General features: G+C 37.9%; 1 protein-coding gene across 2 annotated transcripts in view; it reads left to right on the forward strand.

Moving 5' to 3' along the window:
- The window catches only part of MAGI2 (membrane associated guanylate kinase, WW and PDZ domain containing 2), a gene marked incomplete at its 3' end in the record, with an annotated part of 1,332,164 nt that overhangs the window by 739,081 nt on the left and 570,696 nt on the right, over window positions 1–22,387 (forward strand). For both annotated transcript variants that reach the window (XM_081243891.1, XM_081243892.1), the window contains exon 3: window positions 1,483–1,602. In XM_081243891.1, the coding sequence (XP_081100017.1) occupies window positions 1,483–1,602 (120 nt within the window). The remainder of the gene's footprint in view (window positions 1–1,482; window positions 1,603–22,387) is intronic.

A 22,387-nucleotide genomic window follows, 5' to 3' on the forward strand; every position in this document is an offset into this window, starting at 1 on the left:
TTTAGAACAAAATGCCTTCAAATTTAAAAAAATGTTTTCAATGGAAATTAATCATTTTTACCAAAAATGAATTTTCCTAACACATTGTATATTCTGATATTAGTTTAGGCCTCTCATTTGCAGTCCAGATTTGATCCTAATAGACTCAAAGGAGAACTGACTGGCTATTACATGGCCTAGTTGATAAAGATTTTGGAGAGTGAAAATAAATTTAAGGGTTTGAAATACTTTTTGTTTAGTTTATAGAGAATATGGACAGTAGTATACATGTGAATAGGCCTGCCAGTGTACTAGTACTTTGTTTACACATTTGCCTTCTATGTACTTTTGCATACTATTTGCATGTATGCATTACAAAAATTCCAATCTGACATGCAAAATGTCTTATGTAAGTGGCATAGAAAAAGAAAAGAAGCTTAAGGCATGTTCAGGGAAGGAAGTATTCCAGAAAACAAACCCACAGCCTTTAATATGTCTCTGATTTGGTTCCCACCTCACAAACTGGACAGCAGGTCTGGGAGACTGACTTCTCCAGTGGAGCTGTACTGAGCCACAGGCTGCTATTCCTGTCACCCTGGTCACAGAAGCTGTTTACTCTATAGATGATGCAGGAAACAAGAGTGGTGGACCCATGCAGTAACCCCTTGGAGTGTGTCACCTCCCAATTCAGTCAGAATTAAAGGAAAGAAAGAAAGAAAGAAAGAAAGAAAGAAAGAAAGAAAGAAAGAAAGAAAGAAAGAAAGAAAGAGAGAAAGAGAGAAAGAGAGAAAGAGAGAAAGAGAAAGAGAGAAAGAGAGAAAGAGAGAAAGAGAGAAAGAGAAAGGAGGGAGGAAGGGGGAAAGAAAGGGAGGGAGAGAAGGCGGGAGGAAGGATACTATATTACTAAGGTAATAGTAACTTAATTATAATTATTACTCAATTCTAATTATTATTTAGTCATTTAATTTTAAGTAATAATAAAACTTTTCTTATCCTTTAAATTTTGGCACAAAATTAACAAATGGCAACAACCTGCCCCCCATAAAGGAGCAGATCATGAAAATATAAAGGTAAATTGACATTTTGCTAACATTTCTATTTTCCATTGTATTTTATGTCATAGCAAAGCACTCTACAGAACAATAGAGGTCCATTCATGGAAAAGAGATATGTAAATTCCTGAGCTAGCAGGGCCCAATATTCAAGCCACCTCTTCAAAAAGGGCACAATGGTCTGCATTTTTCACTGAAAAACCTATGCAGCCACATTCCATGGCAATGAACCCTTTATAAACTTGATAAAGAAAAATGCTTTGTATGTTTACTTTAATCTTAACCCCCTGCTATTTTCTGTTTCCAGACAAACAGAAGGACAAATGCAAACTGCCAACTCGCAGGATGTACAAACAAGTGTTATTGAATATTCAGAAGTATGGTGGTATTTCTAAAGTTCAGCAACAAATCACTTAGAGTCTTTCTTTTGTTTTTAATTTTCCTTATTCAGGCACCACAAGGCCACATAAGGAGGGTGAGGTTCCTGGAGTGGACTATATTTTCATCACTGTTGAAGATTTTATGGAATTGGAGAAAAGTGGTGCTCTCCTAGAAAGTGGGACTTATGAAGGTAAGCACGGCTCTACTGCTGCATTTATTTCTCATCACATCACATTTTTCTCCTTTGACTGAAATGCATTAGAACACCAGATTACTAATGTGCTGTTGTTTTGGTTTGAGAGCTTTAATGAGATCACTTTAGAAGTGTATTTTGTAAAGAAAAATTAAAATATATCTGTGTTAATTCTACTCTTAAGATGCCAAGAGAAATGTGTATGTACCTACGCACTGAAGTATCCTTGTGATCAGGATATCCTGAGGCTAAGCTGTGATCTTCCAGATAAATTATCTTCATCTATAGGTAGCATCTAAAGAGCACAGGGCTTGAGTTCCAGTCCTGTCACTACCTCTGTGTAGTTTTCTCCGGTTACTTCACTTCACTTGCCTTCACTTGCCTCTCGTGCAAAATGATGGTGTAGGAAAATGTGATCTGTGGATGAACTCCAAAGCTCTACCACAGGTTTCCTTGTGTGCCCGTGTCAAACATGAACAAATGAAATTAAAATCTTGAAGGTGGGACGTATGATTCAGTGGAAAAAGCACTGTAACCTAAGCCAGAATCTGCTTCAGTTCCAAACCTGGCTTTACTACTTACCCACTATGAATATTAAGTAACCCAGTGAGTATCTCTGAACCTCAGTAGTCTTATCCATAAAAGGAAAAATGATAACATTGAAAAATACAAATAAATAACATGCTTGCATGTATATGTTCAAGTAGCATCTTCATGTATGTAGTTTATGTCTAATGAAGTTACCGATCTGTGTCTGTATAATGAAATTTTAAAGTCATATAACTAAAAAACAGTAGAAAATAATACCTTTATTCCTACGTCACAGTTACTGTATGTGTAAACTATATTTATATGTATTATTACACCCAAAGATGAATCTAGTTTTACTGAATGCAATTAATAGTGAGTGATATTAAAAACAAAACTCATATGCATTGCTGCTTAGCCCATCAAATATCCGAGGTCTACCATGAGCAACTAAACTGGGTTTGTAACAGTTGGCCCTCCTCTTCCTCCTTCATTTACTTGTAGAGGTCCAGTGGACTATAGTTATTTAAGAACTCAGTATTTTTAAGTTGTTAGAAGTATTAAAATCTCTTTTTACTTCACACTCCTAAGGCAGTTTAGGCTGAGACATGTGCCTAAGTTATAGGTCAGACATTTAGTTGCTTATTTCCACATTCATAGGAAATAGGCAAAAATACCCACGAAAAGAAAATGGTTTTATATGAGTGTTGTTTCTTCTTCTAATTGTCAAAAATGAATGATAGTGAAGATTGATTGAAAATATTATATTTATTTTTTATTGAAGTATAGTTGATTTACAGTATTAGTTTCAGGTTTTCACAGTATAGTGATTCAGTATTTTTATACATTATACTCCATGTGGCCGCCTGGAGGGGTGGGATGGGGAGGCTGGGAGGGAGGGAGACGCAGGAGGGAGGGGATGTGGGAACAGATGTATATGTATGACTGATACACTTTGTTGTAAAGCAGAGAATAATAAAAAAAATAAATAAAAAATAAAAGTATCAAACTTTTAAACAAACAAACAAAAAAGTTATTACAAGATAATGCCTATAATTCTCTGTGCTATGCAATATATTGTTGTTGCTTATCTGTTTTATACATAGCAGTTAAAAAAGCTGTATTGGGCTTCCCTGGTGGCGCAAGTGGTTGAGAGTCCGCCTGCCGATGCAGGGGACACGGGTTCGTGCCCCAGTCTGGGAGGATCCCACATGCCACGAGGCGGCTGCGCCCATGAGCCATGGCCGCTGAGCCTGCACGTCCGGAGCCTGTGCTCCGCAACGGGAGAGGCCACAACAGTGAGAGGCCCGCGTACCGCAAAAAAATAATAATAATAATAAAAAAAAAGCTGTATTGATCATATAAGCTGCCTTAAATTTTTTTTTTTTTGCTTTATAACAAATTTAATCAGTTATACATATACATATGTTCCTATATCCCTTCCCTTTTGCGTCTCCCTCCCACCCTCCCTATCCCACCCCTCCAGGCGGTCACAAAGCACCGAGCTGATCTCCCTGTGCTATACGGCTGCTTCCCACTAGCTATCTACCTTACGTTTCGTAGTGTATATATGTCCATGCCGCTCTTTCACTTTGTCACAGCTTACCCTTCCCCCTCCCCATATCCTCAAGTCCATTCTCTAGTAGGTCTGTGTCTTTATTCCTGTCTTACCCCTATGTTCTTCATGACATTTTTTTTTCTTAAATTCCATATATATGTGTCAGCATACAGTATTTGTCTTTCTCTTTCTGACTTACTTCACTCTGTATGACAGACTCTAGGTCCATCCACCTCATTACAAATAGCTCAATTTCATTTCTTTTTATGGCTGAGTAATATTCCATTGTATATATGTGCCACACCTTCTTTATCCATTCATCTGATGATGGACACTTAGGTTGTTTCCATCTCCGGGTTATTGTAAATAGGGCTGCTATGAACATTTTGGTACATGTCCCTTTTTGAATTATGGTTTTCTCAGGGTATATGCCCAGTAGTGGGATTGCTGGGTCATATGGTAGCTCTATTTGTAGTTTTTTAAGGAACCTCCATACCGTTCTCCATAGTGGCTGTATCAATTCACATTCCCACCAGCAGTGCAAGAGTGTTCCTTTTTTCCCACACCCTCTCCAGCATTTATTGTTTCTAGATTTTTTGATGATGGCCATTCTGACTGGTGTGAGATGATATCTCATTGTAGTTTTGATTTGCATTTCTCTAATGAGCAAAGATGTTGAGCATCCTTTCATGTGTTTGTTGGCAGTCTGTATATCTTCTGTGGAGAAATGTCTATTTAGGTCTTCTGCCCATTTTTGGATTGGGTTGTTTGTTTTTTTGTTATTTAGCTGCATGAGCTGCTTATAAATTTTGGAGATTAATCCTTTGTCAGTTGCTTCATTTACAAATATTTTCTCCCATTCTGAGGGTTGTCTTTTGGTCTTGTTTATGGTTTCCTTTGCTGTGCAAAAGCTTTTAAGTTTCATTACGTCCCATGTGTTTATTTTTGTCTTTATTTCCATTTCTCTAGGAGGTGGGTCAAAAAGGATCTTGCTGTGATTTATGTCATAGAGTGTTCTGTCTATGTTTTCCTCTAAGAGTTTGATAGTGTCTGGCCTTACATTTAGGTCTTTAATCCATTTTGAGCTTATTTTTGTGTATGGTGTTAGGGAGTGATCTAATCTCATACTTTTACATGTCCCTGTCCAGTTTTCCCAGCACCACTTATTGAAGAGACTGTCCTTTCTCCACTGTACATTCCTACCTCCTTTATCAAAGATAAGGTGACCATATGTCCGTGGGTTTATCTCTGGGCTTTCTATCCTGTTCCATTGATCTATCTTTCTGTTTTTGTGCCAGTACCATACTGTCTTGATTACTGTAGCTTTGTAGTATAGTCTGAAGTCAGGGAGCCTGATTCCTCCAGCTCCGTTTTTCGTTCTCAAGATTGCTTTGGCTATTCGGGGTCTTTTGTGTTTCCATACAAATTGTGAAATTTTTTGTTCTAGTTCTGTGAAAAATGCCAGTGGTAGTTTGATAGGGATTGCATTGAATCTGTAGATTGCTTTGGGTAGTAGAATCATTTTCACAATGTTGATTCTTCCAATCCAAGAACATGGTACATCTCGCCATCTATTTGTATCATCTTTAATTTCTTTCATCAGTGTCTTATCATTTTCTGCATACAGGTCTTTTGTCTCCTTAGGTAGGTTTATTCCTAGATATTTTATTCTTTTTGTTGCAAAGGTAAATGGGAGTGTTTTCTTGATTTCACTTTCAGATTTTTCATCATTAGTATATAGAAATGCCAGAGATTTCTGTGCATTAATTTTGTATCCTGCAACATTACCAAATTCATTGATTAGCTCTAGTAGTTTTCTGGTAGCATCTTTAGGATTCTCTATGTATAGTATCATGTCATCTGCAAACAGTGACAGCTTTACTTCTTCTTTTCCGATTTGGATTCCTTTTATTTCCTTTTCTTCTCTGATTGCTGTGGCTAAAATTTCCAAAACTATGTTGAATAAGAGTGGTGAGAGTGGGAAACCTTGTCTTGTTCCTGATCTTAGTGGAAATGGTTTCAGTTTTTCACCATTGAGGACGATGCTGGCTGTGGGTTTGTCATAAATGGCCTTTATTGTGTTGAGGAAAGTTCCCTCTATGCCTACTTTCTGCAGGGTTTTTATCATAAATGGGTGTTGAATTTTGTCGAAAGCTTTCTCTGCATCTATTGAGATGATCATATGGTTTTACTCCTTCAATTTGTTAATATGGTGTATCACGTTGATTGATTTGCGTATATTGAAGAATCCTTGCATTCCTGGAATAAACCCCACTTGATCATGGTGTATGATCCTTTTAATGTGCTGTTGGATTCTGTTTGCTAGTATTTTGTTGAGGATTTTTGCATCTATGTTCATCAGTGATATTGGCCTGTAGTTTTCTTTCTTTGTGACATCCTTGTCTGGTTTTGGTATCAGGGTGATGGTGGCCTCGTAGAAAGAGTTTGGGAGTGTTCCTCCCTCTGCTATATTTTGGAAGAGTTTGAGAAGGATAGGTGTTAGCTCTTCTCTAAATGCTTGATAGAATTCACCTGTGAAGCCATCTGGTCCTGGGCTTTTGTTTTTTGGAAGATTTTTTATCACAGTTTCAATTTCAGTGCTTGTGACTGGTCTATTCATATTTTCTATTTCTTCCTGATTCAGTCTTGGCAGGTTGTGCATTTCTAAGAATTTGTCCATTTCCTCCAGGTTGTCCATTTTATTGGCATAGAGTTGCTTGTAGTAATCTCTCATGATCTTTTGTATTTCCGCAGTGTCAGTTGTTACTTCTCCTTTTTCATTTCTAATTCTATTGATTTGAGTCTTCTCCCATTTTTTTTTGATGAGTCTGGCTAATGGTTTATCAATTTTGTTTTTCTTCTCAAAGAACCAGCTTTTAGTTTTATTGATCTTTGCTATCGTTTCCTTCATTTCTTTTTCATTTATTTCTGATTTTTATGATTTCTTTCCTTCTGCTAACTTTGGGATGTTTTTGTTCTTCTTTCTCTAATTGCTTTAGGTGCAAGGTTAGGTTGTTTATTCGAGATGTTTCCTGTTTCTTAAGGTAGGATTGTATTGCTATAAACTTCCCTCTTAGAAGTGCTTTTGCTGCATCCCATAGGTTTTGGGTCGTCGTGTCTCCATTGTCATTTGTTTCTAGGAATTTTTTAATTTCCCCTTTGATTTCTTCAGTGATCACTTTGTTATTAAGTAGTGTATTGTTTAGCCTCCATGTGTTTGTATTTTTTACAGCTCTTTTCCTGTAATTGATATCTAGTCTCATAGCACTGTGGTCGGAAAAGATACTTGATACAATTTCAATTTTCTTAAATTTACCAAGGCTTGATTTGTGACCCAAGATATGATCTATCCTGGAGAATGTTCCATGAGCACTTGAGAAAAATGTGTATTCTGTTGTTTTTGGATGGAATGTCCTATAAATATCAATTAAGTCCATCTTGTTTAATGTATCATTTAAAGCTTGTGTTTCCTTATTTATTTTCATTTTGGATGATCTGTCCATTGGTGAAAGTGGGGTGTTAAAGTCCCCTACTATGATTGTGTTACTGTCTATTTCTCCTTTTATGGCTGTTAGTATTTGCCTTATGTATTGAGGTGCTCCTATGTTTGGTGCATAAATATTTAAAATTGTTATATCTTCTTCTTGGATCGATCCTTTGATCATTATGTAGTGTCCTTCTTTGTCTCTTCTAGTAGTCTTTATTTTAAAGTCTATTTTATCGGATATGAGAATTGCTACTCCAGCTTTCTTTTGGTTTCCGTTTGCATGGAATATCTTTTTCCATCCCCTTACTTTCAGTCTGTATGTGTCTCTAGGTCTGAAGTGGGTCTCTTGTAGAGAGCATATATATGGGTCTTGTTTTTGTATCCATTCAGCCAATCCGTGTCTTTTGTTGGGAGCATTTAGTCCATTTACATTTAAGGTAATTATCGATATGTATGTTCCTATTCCCATTTTCTTAATTGTTTTGGGTTCGTTATTGTAGGTCTTTTCCTTCTGTTGTGTTTCTTGCCTAGAGAAGTTCCTTTAGCATTTGTTGTAAAGCTGGTTTGGTGGTGCTGAACTCTCTCAGCTTTTTCTTGTCTGTAAAGGTTTTAATTTCTCCATCAAATCTGAATGAGATCCTTGCTGGGTAGAGTAATCTTGGTTGCAGGTTTTTCTCCTTCATCACTTTAATTATGTCCTGCTACTCCCTTCTGGCTTGTAGAGTTTCTGCTGAGAGATCAGCTGTTATCCTGATGGGGATTCCCTTGTGTGTTATTTGTTGTTTTTCCCTTGCTGCTTTTAATATGATTTCTTTGTGTTTAATTTTTGACAGTTTGATTAGTATGTGTCTTGGCGTATTTCTCCTTGGATTTATTCTGTATGGGACTCTCTGTGCCTCCTGGACTTGATTAACTATTTCCTTTCCCATATTAGGGAAGTTTTCAACTATAATCTCTTCAAATATTTTCTCAGTCCCTTTCTTTTTCTCTTCTTCTTCTGGAACCCCTATAATTCGAATGTTGGTGCGTTTAATGTTGTCCCAGAGGTCTCTGAGACTGTCCTCTGTTCTTTTCATTCTTTTTTCTTTATTTTGCTCTGCAGCAGTTATTTCCACTGTTTTATCTTCCACCTCACTTATCCGTTCTTCTGCCTCAGTTATTCTGCTATTGATCCCATCTAGAGTATTTTTTATTTCATTTATTGTGTTTTTAATCGATGCTTGATTCCTCTTTAGTTCTTCTAGGTCCTTGTTAACTGTTTCTTGCATTTTGTCTATTCTATTTCCAAGATTTTGGATCTGGGAAATAGAATCTTGGATCATCTTTACCATCATTATTCTGAATTCTTTTTCAGGTAGACTGCCTATTACCTCTTCATTTGTTAGGTCTGGTGGGTTTTTCTCTTGCTCCTTCTCCTGCTGTGTGTTTTTCTGTCTTCTCATTTTGCTTATGTTACTGTGTTTGGGGTCTCCTTTTTGCAGGCTGCAGGTTCGTAGTTCCCGTTGTTTTTGCTGTCTGTCCCCGGTGGCTAAGGTTGGTTTAGTGGGTTGTGTAAGCTTCCTGGTGGAGGGGACTAGTGCCTGTGTTCTGGTGGGTGAGGCTGGATCTTGTCTTTCTGGTGGGCAGGTCCACGTCTGGTGGTGTGTTTTGGGGTGTCTGCGGACTTTTTATGATTTTAGGCCACCTCTCTGCTAATGGGTGGCGTTGTGTTCCTGTCTTGCTAGTTGTTTGGCATAGGGTGTCCAGCACTGTAGCTTGCTGGTCGTTGAGTGAAGCTGGGTGCTGGTGTTGAGATGGAGATCTCTGGAAGATTTTCGCCGTTTGATATTATGTGGAGCTGGGAGGTCTCTTGTGGACCAGTGTCCTGAAGTTGGCTCTCCCACCTCAGAGGCACAGCACTGACTCCTGGCTCCTCAATTTGGGATGATTTGTTGTCCATTCATGTATTCCACAGATGCAGGGTACATCAAGTTGATTGTGGAGCTTTAATCCACTGCTTCTGAGGCTGCTGGGAGAGGTTTCCCTTTCTCTGCTTTTTTCTCACAGCTCCTGGGTCTCAGCTTTGGATTTGGCCCCGCCTCTGCGTGTAGGTCGCCGGAGGGCGTCTGTTCTTCGCTCAGGCAGGACAGGGTTAAAGGAGCAGCCTCTTCGGGGACTCTGGCTCACTCAGGCCGGGCGGGAGGGAGGGGCACGGAGTGCGGGGCGAGCCTGCAGCGGCAGAAGTCGGCGTGACGTTGCACCAGCCCGAGGCGCGCCGTGCGTTCTCCCAGGGAAGCCGCCCCTGGATCCCGGGACCCTGGCAGTGGCGGGCTGCACAGGCTCCCGGAAGGGCGGTGTGGACAGTGACCTGCGCTCGCACACAGGCTTCTTGGCGGCGGCAGCAGCAGCCCCAGCGTCCCACGCCCGTCACTGGGCTCCGCGCTTTCTGTCGTGACTCGCGCCCGTCTGTGGAGCCCCTTTAAGCAGCGCTCTTAATCCCCTCTCCTCGCGCACCAGGAAACCAAGAGGGAAGAAAAAGTCTCTTGCCTCTTCGGCAGCTCCAGAGTTTTCCCGGACTCCCTGCCGGCTAGCTGTGGCTCATTAGCCCCCTTCCGGCTGAGTTCTCGCCGCCAGCCCCTGTCCTCTCCCTGCGCTCTGACCGAAGCCCGAGCCTCAGCTTCCAGCGCCGCCGTGGCGAGCAGACAAGCCTCTCGGGCTTGTGAGTGCCGCTCGGCACCGATCCTCTGTGCGGGAATCTCTCCGCTTTGCCCTACCCAGGTATGTGGGGAGTTTCTTGCCTTTTGGTAGGTCTGGGGTCTTCTGCCAGCGTTCAGTAGGTGTTCTGTAGGGGTTGTTCGACGTGTAGCTGTATTTCTGGTGTATCCGTGGGGAGGACGGTGATCTCCGCGTCTTACTCTTCCGCCATCTTACCCGGAAGTTCTGCCTTAAATTATATATGAAAAATAACTTATAAATCATAGAAAATAGTGATATCAAAGAAGTCAGAGTAAATTAACAATAAATTTTGTAGTATGTTTTCCTGTGGGCTTTGCAACATGATTTAGTGGCATTCATTAGTTTGCTTGTCTGCTAATAATAATGCCTTGTATTTAGTTACCATATTTAAATGTCATATTTATGTAGCAAAGAACAAATGCCTTAATATCCACGAGCATTCCAAGAGTAGTATGATTAACAAATATGACCTTTCCTTTCTTTTTTTTTGTTAAATAAAGATTGTATTAACTGTATAGAAAGTAAAAAAATTAAATCCAATGTTCATGTTAAATTTCCTGTATTCTCATGATAAACTAGATGTCATGAAGTTTAATATCAATATTTAAAAATAAAGCCTAGCTTAAATTCTAGGTTTCAGTTAAATTTGGAGGGAAATATCCTGAAACCATACAACCAATAACCAAGTTTTGTGAGTCAGGGTGGGTTATCCTGAATCTTCTTCAGACGTTTTTTCAGCGCTGAGAGTAGAGTTGGCTAAGTTGGTGCCAAATTGTTAACCGCCCAAGCATGCGTAGAGCTGATCTTCGACTAATAAGGCTGATTTACATATAGGACTTTGGGGAATCAATACTATTATTTACAAATACATACTGTGTACTTGGATAAATAAGAAGCTCTTTTCTCAGGTCGCACAACCATCTGGGTGGACACCTAGGGAGCCTTCTCAAATCTCAGAATCTTCCGATTTTCCAAGAGTTGCAGCTGAGGAACCAGTAGAATTGGCATTGTAATAAAAATCACTGCTGTTCCTTCAGTATTAATCACTAGCTCCAGACTCAGAGCTACCTGAGTTATTTGTGTTATTAATGTGTTATTCATCAAGGAAGCCTAGGGAATGAGGGAATGCCTTTTCTGCTGTTGGTGCTTTCCGAATATATAGAGTAACAAAGAAGGACCTCAGAGCTTTTATATTTGTCAAACTTTCGTGGTATCACTCTCTCATAAAATAATAAAATACCAGTTTCTCTGTTATATGTTCTCCCTTCTGCAGTGTCTTGGGCCATTGTTCTCCTTCCTCCTCCTTGCTAGATCATTCTCGTGCTTTCTCAGTACTCTTTAGAACTCTCAGCCAGGCTAGAAAATTTATTTCTGATATCTGTGAATCCACTAAAGAAATTAAAAAGAAATTGAGTTCCTCTGAGCATTAAGGTCACAAACCTGTTAACCATGTAGGATCCTTAAGACTGATATATGTATGTATATACTTCTGTTTTGTTGTCAGTAATTCTAATTTTAATCTGGAATTTGTCCTTTGATTAGAAACGAGATAGACTATCCTGAATTGTAGTTCTGCTTCTTAGAAACTGACCCAAAGTCCTTGCTCCAGAAGAACAATTCTGTTATTACCAGAGGCTGCAAGGAAGGCCTTAATATGCTTGTGTTACCTTCTACAGTTAGGCCACATGGCGCTAGGCAGAATTTTAGCAGATTTTTAAAAGGCTTTTTCTGCATCACCAACCCCCCATCTAGTATGAGCACCTCATTTCAGTTTGTTATACAACAGCTGCTGAATGGCTTTGCATGTAAATGGCCCAGAGGATTTGACTCTAATGGACCATCAGGTGTTGGTAAAGACTCTTCCATGACTTGGATGACCTCATCTTCATCTTTTCATATTCAGTCAGGTTGAAAATTAAGTTAATATAACAAGGCCTAGTGACAAGCCTGACATAACCTCAAGTAACCTCAAGGAAGAACACCCTGAACCTTCCTGTCAGGACTGAAGATGTAGGCTTCGTGTGAAACACAGACCACAGAGCTCTGTGGATGAATGCAGACAATTCCTTTGGGATTAAGGTCACATGCAGGTATAAATGTGACACTGCGAGGTAGAATTAAATAAGTAGGTTTGGTAATCTAAAGGTTAAGTACTCTAAGTACCTGGAAGGAAGCAGTGCCCTTTGGAACTGTCCGAAGTGCTGAATGACCCAGTCACTGACCACTCCCACTGCCTCACCCTGAGCTCTGAATGACCTCTTTAACAAACCCATGTCCCCTGAGCTGCACCTGGACTCTTATTTCATTTAATTCATCTAGTGAGATCATCCACAGTCATATTCCAGATCAGCAGTTCTGTTGTAACATTTGCTATCATATTTTGCTGTTCTGCTTTTAAATCGAAACAAAGCTATTTTTCTATCTATTGAAGAAACCCTTAAAGTTTCTTAAAGTTAAAGGTTTTCTTTAAATAGATGTAAGCTCAATTGTAATAGTCCTTCAATTTTTAAGAGGGCCAAATCAAACCCAGCAAGTTATTAGGGCATCTTCAGAATATAGTGCAAATATGGCATTCACCTTCACCTTGATGCTGTGGTTTCTCCTACTCATGTACCCTAATGTATATGGACTTGAGCCAACTGTAAACAGCCCACATAGTTTCTTAAACAATTTTATTACAAGGACTCTGAAATTCAAGTTTTCTCACAACTGTACATAAATGAGTGCTGTTCTTCCTGGTATAGCACATACGATCCTATAAAATTTTAAGTATTAAGGACAAATAATTTTCTAGGAAAATAAGCCGCTAACTCCTATGATGAGAGAAGAGATACAACAAATTTTACATAAATCCATTTAATTTTACTAACTAAAATCCACATCCACTTTTTTTAGTATGACCTTTGTGCATTTATTATTGAAATTTTGAATCTCTATTTCCAATCAAGATAGCACTGGTGACAGAGAGATGCTCAATCCAATAAAAAATCATTATTAGTACTATAAATAGTCTCCAGAAAAACCATTCTTCTATGAGTCCAGGTTTCTGTCCACTGAAATGTAAATATTTCCTGAAGGGCAGATCAATGCTTCAATTGATGCTAAGACTGCTCTCATTCCAGGAGACCAAACAAGAGATAAAATGTCGTTGTCTCTTTTTCCCTTATACTCTATTACAAGAGAAAATTTTTACTATGTAAGTAATAACCTCCACAACAACAGTAGATTCTTGGAGCTTGCAGTTAAAAGGGTCCAGCTATTACATATTGTAAGATTTTTTTTCTTTTGATATTTCCTTCTTTTTCTTTTGGCAGTTTTCCTATTGTGGAAGATTCTAAGCCATGCATTTGGGTGTTCATTTTAGAAACACTAAACACTTGCTCATAAAATTCAGTATGTGTTTATTTGACCAGTAAAGGAAAAGCACATTTAGTGAAGTTTTACACCCCTTTGAGATCTTACAATGCCAGAGGTTTTTTGTAGGTGGTTCATTATGTGTTCAAAGGTATTTGCAGAGAGCATATGATTTTTGCATGCTGCTTTGCTCCTGTGTAAGGCACTAAGACTGGAAGTGTTATTGTGCATTAAAATGTGATAAAATTCCCTCTTGGTTTGGGACTTTTGTAAGCCCAGCTTTTTCCAAAGTATGTCATGCAAATGACTATTTCTAAGTACTCTTTTTTTCCCAAAAGGAACTAGAAGGAACAGACCAATCAATTAATTAACTAATTTAATATTATCATATAAATTATAACTTAAAGTCTGAAGTCAAGGAAAATAAAATGACTTGTTTACTATTGCCTAAACTGTAATATTAACCAGCTTCCTGTTAGTTCTATATTTTTTTGTTCAGTGTAGCTGAAAGGAACAGGACCAACCTTTTTGGAGTATATCATTAAAATAAAGCCAGTATTCATGGGCATAAGACTCACTTCTTTGACTCCCTCACAACCCATAATGATATTAGGTAAAGCTGAGGATTCCAAAACTGTGATATTTGGGGTTTCCTTCATTTCCCTCAAGCTTGTGTCTTTAATTACAATGATTTTCTAACTCCTGTACACATCCTTTATAAATTTTTATCTGAAACAAATTGAGATTTCACATGAAATAAATATCCTGCCCCTCATTTAGTGGGAAGAAAAACTGCATGCCTTTAAACTTTTTACTTATATTTCTCTTCACTCCTTCAACAAGCAGAACCTATTTGCCTTTGCTGATTGAGTGAATATTTTCACCTCTGAGTTGTTTTTCTGAGTGGACAAAAATGGATAACAATATTGATAATAAATATTTTATAATGTTTATTTGTGTATTGCTGCAGCTGTGAATATATATTGAAAAATATTTACTGGATCTTACAATTCCATGACTATCAAAGACAGTAAATTCACTCATTCCACACGATCAATTTTTTTTTTTTTTTAAATGACACATTGGTACATATTTATTTATTTATTTTATTTATTTATTTTTGTTTGTTTTGTTTTTTTGAGGTACGCGGGCCTCTCACTGTCGTGGCCTCTCCCACTGCGGAGCACAGGCTCCGGACGCGCAGGCCCAGCGGCCATGGCTCACGGGCCCAGCCGCTCCGCGGCATGCGGGATCCTCCCAGACCGGGGCACGAACCCGTGTCCCCTGCGTCGGCAGGCGGACTCTCAACCACTGCGCCACCAGGGAAGCCCCTCACACGATCAATTCTTGATCAAATTGATTACAACAGTCTTCTGCATGAGAGTTCATGTTTCTCTAAAATAACATCAACATAGTGATGACCAATGGCTCTTGCCATTCATCTTAGATTAGACATATAGACCTTCCTAAAGGAGAAGGTTCATTTACTCCAGTTATTCTCAGTGATGTCCTAATATCCCCTTCCTGTCAAACTTTTTTCAGAGACTTGTTTCATACATTAGTTATTTGAAAACTATAACCTAACATCCTACTCTACAAAAGCTATTTTTATATCTGAATTTCAAACCTGAAAAATAAAACTTCCTGAGACATTCTTTCCTTATCCATATTTCTGATCTAAGAGACAGTGGAGTCTAGAATCTGATTAACCACAGATCTTTTATTTCTCTCAGGGGGAATAGAAATCATCAAAGAAATAGGAAAGCTGTGTCCTAATTTTTATTACTAAATACTTTATTTCAGAACATTGATCTCAGTCTCCAACAAAGTTACAGTAGATGTAGATGGTTTTGTGAATTGTTTTTATAAACTGCAACTTTCATTCATCCTGTGCACAAAACAATATCTGAAACTTTGAGGCTTCCATTGATCATGCTGCAAAGTATGCAGATATATTGAGTGCTTTGACTAAAAATTAGTCAAACTGTAACTGAAGTAACAGTTCTCAAAAATACCCTGCTGTCCTTATATTTAAAAGCAATCATGTTGTATAAGATTCATACCCTATGAATTCATACCATATAAGATTCATACCATATGAAAGCTCTTCCTTACTGAAGGCTTCAAACTCTGACAATTATGGAAAATCATTCATAACATTAGGTTAAAATTTAACATGCCAAAGCAGTTAGTCCCTCTTTATATAATAATGTCTTAGATCTGTTATGGGCTGTATATGTATGTATGTAACAACCAGATAAAATTAGGATCAAGTAGTCAACATATCTTGTCTGCATGGGATTTTCTCCATAAAAATTAATTCTTAAAGACACAAAGTATGAATTTTTAGGGCTCAGGAAAAACAGAAATTGATACTTGTTATTTGTTATAACAAAATGGGAAGTTTTACTTATACTGTCGTCAGCCTATTTATATTAGCTATGCTGGCTTCCTTTCTGTTCCTCAAACAGAACAAGCACATTCTCATCTACCTGGGATCTTGAATTTGGTATTTCATTTTCCTAGACTACTTGTCTTCCAAATAACCACATATTCCTTTTTCTTACTTTGAGATATTCATCTAAGAATCTTCAGGAAACTCCTACCTGACAACCTTATCCAAAATAACACCTGCTGACATTCTCCATTCCCTTCCTCTGATTTCTTTTCTTTTCTTTTTAAAAAATTATTTATTTATTTATTATTTATTTTTGACTGCATTGGGTCTTTGTTGCTGTGCGCGGGCTTTCTCTAGTTGCGGTGAGTGGGGGCTGCTCTTTGTTGTGGTGCACGGGCTTCTCATTGCGGTGGCTCCTCTTGTTGCGGAGCACGGGCTCTAGGCGCGCAGGCTTCAGTAGTTGCAGCAAGTGGGCTCAGTAGTTGTGGTTCGTGGGCTCTAGAGTGCAGGCTCAGTAGTTGTGGCACACGGGCTTAGTTGCTCCGTGGCATGTGGGATCTTCCCGGACCAGGGCTCGAACCCATGTCCTCTACACTGGCAGGCAGATTTTTAACCACTGTGCCACCAGGGAAGCCCTGATTTATTTTCTTTATTTTACTGACTATAACTGAAAATACATTCTATGTCCATTCATTTATTTGATTATTGTCAGTGTCCACCCACTAGAATGTAGACTTCTCAAGAGGTCAGATCATTTGAACCACTGCTAATTCTTGAGCTTAGAATGGTTCTGGTACCTAGGAAGCACTCAATGAATATAAATTGAATGAATGCCTAAGTTCTTTCCTTGAAGCAAACAATGGGAACCCCTTAATCCCTGTGTAGAAGTTCAAACAGAATTGAAACCCTGGAACACATCTACTTCCTAATTCAAAATGCTCTAGGTCAGAAGTTTAGAGCTGCAGCATCAATTTGGCTTCAGAATCTTGTCCTAGATTACCTTGTATTATAATTGTAATCATTTTGTTCTTGTCTTAAATCTCGTTGTTAACCTCACGGGTCCCTGTTCTGAGTTCCCATACCTGTTTTTATCTCAATATCTTCTACACTGTGACACTTTCTCCAGAATTATAGTTCTTATCTTTCTATGGCCATTCCTTGTAGTCTGGTTTTCACTGCAGTGATTCATTGTTGGTCAGGTTTCCCGAACTCAAAGCCTAGTAAACTTAGTCAACAAAACGGTATCTTCCAGTAAACCTCCTCCACACCACCACCCCACCAGCTCCACCTCCCAAGTTCCATTGACGGTACCACCTACATACTTCTTGAACTAATGATAATTACCCTGTCCTATAACTCCTGTCTTTGTTCATGCTTGCTTTAATCTTTTTCAAAAGTCTTACAAAGACTTTCTTGATTTCTCTACCTCTAGTATAGAAAGTCAGTAGAGAGTTGGAGAACAGAAGTAACGAGGCCAAACCTACAGGAGAGATAGAAAGGCACTGGGATATGGGGCTTCCCTTGTGGTGCAGTGGTTGAGAGTCTGCCTGCCGATGCAGGGGACATGGGTTCGCGCTCCGGTCCGGGATGATCCCACATTCCGCGGAGTGGCTGGGCCCGTGAGCCATGGCCACTGAGCCTGCGCGTCCGGAGCCTGTGCTCCGCAACAGGAGAGGCCACAACAGTGAGAGGCCCGCTTACCGCAAAAAAAAAAAAAAAAAAAAAAAAAAAGGTCCTGGGATATATTGGAAAATATGCAAAGTCAAAGTCAGAATGTTATTTTAAAGCAAAGGAACTAGTATGTGTGTTCTCTCAAAGAAATGTGAAGGCATTCTAATTAACATGGATATATGGTACTTGGTAAAGTATAAGGGAACATGAGTTTGTTTATTATTCTTTTATTCTTAGGAGACTTAATGGAAAGGAAATGAAAATCAAATTTTATTCGATTATTAATTATACATTGCTAATAAGATTTCTACTCCCATTTCACCTTCCTCTCTCTTTCTTTCTCTTTTATATTAGGATGGCTTCTTTAAATTTTCTTACAAAAGGTGAAAGTTTGATTCCTTTCACTAAACAGTTAATGGGTACAATGATAATCCTGAAAAATTTATATTTTAAATTTGATTACTGATGGTAAACCAAATACTTAACACAACATAAAGAGTCAATAAGCAAAAAAGTTTTAAACAATATATAGGAAGCTCAAACTGACATGAACCTTATGATAGGTAAATAAAAGGTAAAGACTTGACTTAAATTTTTCCACTGAGCTTTCTTACTTTTACTCCCCTACCTCCATGACATATCTGAGGATATTACAGCAGGAGACATGCATTTACCTAGAGAAACCTGTCCTTTGGCATTGTGACCTGATATTGGAGGGTGCTATTTCCCAAAAGGATCTGTTCCCTCTGGGCTAGCCCATAAGAACACAAAGGTTCTCCAGGCCAGATCCTTCATGATCCTTCCCAGAAGGATTAGATACTTCTGACTTCTGCTCCCACTCTCTGAGGGTGAGAGTCAATCGTTTCCATAAAACTTCCAGAGAAAAAAAATCTTCTGATGCAGCCATCTGGTTTCCCTGGAGATGAAGCAAGTATTATTATACTTGAAGTGAAGTATAACCCACTGCAACAAGGGCATTTCCTATCATTTCTACCTTCAAGTATGTGCAGGAATATTCATTTTACAAATAATATTTGCAGATTTGGTAACTTTAACTTCTTTCCTCCCTCTTCCCCTATCTTCCCTCAATTTAATGAGAGTCTCTCATTTAGGGTAAAATGTAGCAGCAAATTAGAAGACGATGATGCGTGCAATGGTTTATGTGAGGGAGGGAGGGGAGAGGATGGAGACTCCTAGAGGCCGGCATGCTGACACCTCACGGGAATTTAGGACAGGGGAAAAGTACAAAAAATGTACAGATTAAATTTAAAAACCAGAGTCGTCCAGGGTCATTTCTTATAGTGGGAGCACTCCTCAGTCTCCCAGATGACAGCAGAGGATTGCAAACCAGCACAGCTATTGATTTTCCTAATAATGACTCTGAGCTATCCAGAAAAGTTTAAGGTATATGCAAAAACATAATATTTGAGAAAGATTTGCTTCAAAGGTGATTAAAATTTAAAAGTTTGAACTTCTAAAGGGGAAAGGCTAGACTATTCACCTAAGTAGAATACTACACTCCCTGAAAATGCCAAGCAAATGGAACACATATCTTGTTATAAAATATTTTAGCTATCTTCTGTCTAGAAGCAATTTATAATATGCATTCAAATTTATATTCAAATTAACATGATTAAACTATTGATAATTAATTTATGAATGTATTCTATACATGCAGATAAACCTGATGTTCTTATATGCCCCAAACATTCTAGGCACATATAAATATACTTTAGAAAAATGACTAGATTGTAATGAAGTTGGAAACAACATATTCTTTGACCCCAATAATGTTTGTCATTTTTTGAATATGTTAGAGTTAAAACAGATCTATAAATCTATCAGTGCATTACCAAACTGTTAAAATCAATGTATTCATAAAATGCACATTTACAAGTTCATCTGCTCTTTTTTTTAATCTTAACATACTAGTTTGTAGATTATTTTTTCACTTTTTGAGACACCCACCTGTCCCCCAGGAATCTTAAGGAGTGATAGCTGCAGGCTACTTTTTCAAAGCCTATATTTACAACTTGGTGGATAAATAATACATCGTTATCTTGGTTTATTTTCATGAAAAGTTCACCTTCAGAGAGTGTTTTATATATACTCATCTTAGAAGCAAAACATATTAATCAGAAGTTAAAGATATCCTACACTAGGAAGCTTTCTTGCAACATTATGTTATCATGTTTTTCCTTCACGTTCTTGGTCCTGCCTTTGCACTAACCTTCATTTTAGTACTCTTCTTGCTTGTTTTCCTTTTAATATTTAGCTCCTGTAATATTTTTATTCTCTCACAATTTAGATTTTCTTTTTGCTGATCTTTCAAGGGTTTTGTTTATACCAGCAGCCCACTGACACTATTCTCCTTCTTTATTCTTGCTTTGTTTATCTTTTGATTTCTCCTGAAAATTGAGAAGCCTACCTGGATTCTCTGCTGTATTCCTACTCTATGTCCTAAAAATCTTCCTCTTTTGGGATATGCTACATTTTATACTTCAAATGGTTTTATATCTTGGTTCTGGATCTTACATTTCAATTCTTTTTTTTTTTTTTTTTTACCTGTATAGCTATAAGGAGCAACGAGAATAATGGAGATGATATTTATAAATGTTCCCACAAGGCAATGACTTGTTGAATAGAGTGGAAATTTAACTAAAATGACTTCTCTGTCCTGCATAGGAAGCAGCACTGTCTTAGAAATGGGCATGCTCGTGGGAGTTTTGTTCAAACACAAGTTGTATGGTTTGTCATGGTGTATGTCTAAAAACTGATGTAATTTACCCCAATTCACTACACTTTTCATGTTATTCAATAAGTCCAATGGTATATTGGAATCTGCCCTCTTGGCAAAAGGGTCCTACATACTTAATATTTGCTTGAATGGAAAAATTATTTCAATTGATATTTATCTCATTTTCTCTTTATAATTTAATAAATTATATCATATCCCTGTAGTTTAGTAAATATAACATTTTCTTCTTTTATTATTCTTTCATCTTCAAATCCTTATCCTATTATCTACACAGGCCTTCTTAGTAGTAATTAGGAAGCTATTAGGGGGCATAAAAATGTTTGTCTCTGAGTATATGAAAATACTGAGCTAACAAAGGAAGAGAAGCACTTTATTTTCATTTATTCTTTTTTTCTTATTTTATTCTTTTTTTTTTCTAAGAAATGTCTTTTAAGTAAATAAAGCTCAAAAGCAGGTGTTCTCATTGGCAGCATCCAGTCCTTCCTGTGTCATCATCCCCATCGCCCCCCATTCTTTGATTTAAAATTTTACTTCATTTTTAAACCATTCCCTGTGAATACTCATTCTCATCTCAGAGAAACACATCTCATGTATTCTTGTTGCTTATTACTTTCTAGTCTTGAGTATTCTTACAGTTACCATTGATTTAATTCTATTATATGTAATTTGAGACCACACTTGCTCCTTGGTAGACTCCAATAACTTCTTATTATAGAATTGGATTCAAAAATAATATTTAATAGAATTGTTTATGTCCTTCCAACATGGGTTTACAGTAACTTGAAAAGTATTTTTGTTTATGTGTTTCATTTAAATTTTACATAACTCCTCTATTAATGAAAAAATGCATCCTCATGGCATCTATTTTTCATAAACAATAGTAGAAGTAGAAATCATATAAGAGAGTAGAACATTCCCAAGAGTGCATGAAAGTAGATCACGGCTGCCTCAAAATAAGAAAATATTGATCAAGATCTTGCCAAAGGTAACAAAATACATTAAATGTGAGCATGAAAATATTGAGACAGCAGGTTGAAAAGCTAGTGTTTGGGTTTTAAAAGGAAGATGCTGGTGCAGGGGGACTATCAGGTTGCTAGAGAGGGAACTGACTTTGACAGGCCTTGCTAAGGCAGGGTAGATTCAAGTCCTAAAATAGTCATTTGCAACTTTCTTGTGTTAGCAATGTACTTTCAAGTACAAGAATTATTGGCACTTGAAGGAATTAAATAGAAGTATAATACTGCAATGTTCAGAACTGGGTGATTGTCTGATGGAGTGGTTTGCATCCAGGCTGCACCTGAGTGTTCCAAAAAGTTCTGGTCTCTTTGATGTCAACTAAATCATACCACCATGCCCATGATATTTTCTGAAAAATAACACTGAAACACAATCTGTCTCATTTGCAGCCAAAAAATTAAAAAAGTTCTAAAAATGTATTAAAATACAAAGGATAGCTAGTGAAGGGCTGGCTGCAGTGCTCGAGAGAAACAAGGCATTGGTGGGGAACAACTGTGGCCTAGAGGAAGCCAAGAATTATTTGTTCAAGTATGCATTTGAGGCCTAGGAATTGCAAGGCCAAATGCTAATCTTGGATTTGTCTTGAACTTCATGTGGGACTGAAAGGGCTCTAGGATTACACGAGCACTGTGTTTAAATGACTGATGAGTGGGACATCATAGAGAAATGAGACTTGTTCTGTGTGACCTTAAAGAGTGGGACTAGGACAAATAATAGATAAAGAGACAAAGATTGTGGTCAGATATAAAGACATACTATCTAATAACCAGGGCTGATGAAATAATAAACTCAGTGTGTTGGTAAATAGTTGTTGGGATTGCCAAACATGAGCTAAGAACTCTCTTGTAGGGTTGTTCTAAATGGGATACACAAATGGATAAACACTTAGGCTGAAATAACTACAACAACAAAAGATCAAAAACAGTATCAGATGTGACGATTAATTTATGTGTCAATTTGACTGGACCTTGGGATGCCTAGATATCTGGTTAAACATTGTTTATGGGTGTGTCTACAAACGTGTTTCCAGAATAGAAAAGCATTTGAATTGGTGAATTCAGTAAAGCATATTGGCCCTCCCAAAGCACCAGTCAACATGTTGAGAGCCTGAGTAGAAGAAAGAGGTGAAGGAAGATTGAACTTGCTCTCTGCCTGACTGAGATGGACATCTATCTTCTCCTAACACGTGGTGCTCCTGGTTTTTAGGCCTGTGTATCCTATTTGTTCTTCCTCTAGATAATTCTGACTAATACACTAGGCTTCATGCTTTGCATATGCTATCTGTAATTTTCACAA

This window comes from Mesoplodon bidens (assembly GCF_964165515.1).
Source record: "Mesoplodon bidens genome assembly, chromosome: 9".
Taxonomy (NCBI): Eukaryota; Metazoa; Chordata; class Mammalia; order Artiodactyla; family Ziphiidae; genus Mesoplodon; species Mesoplodon bidens.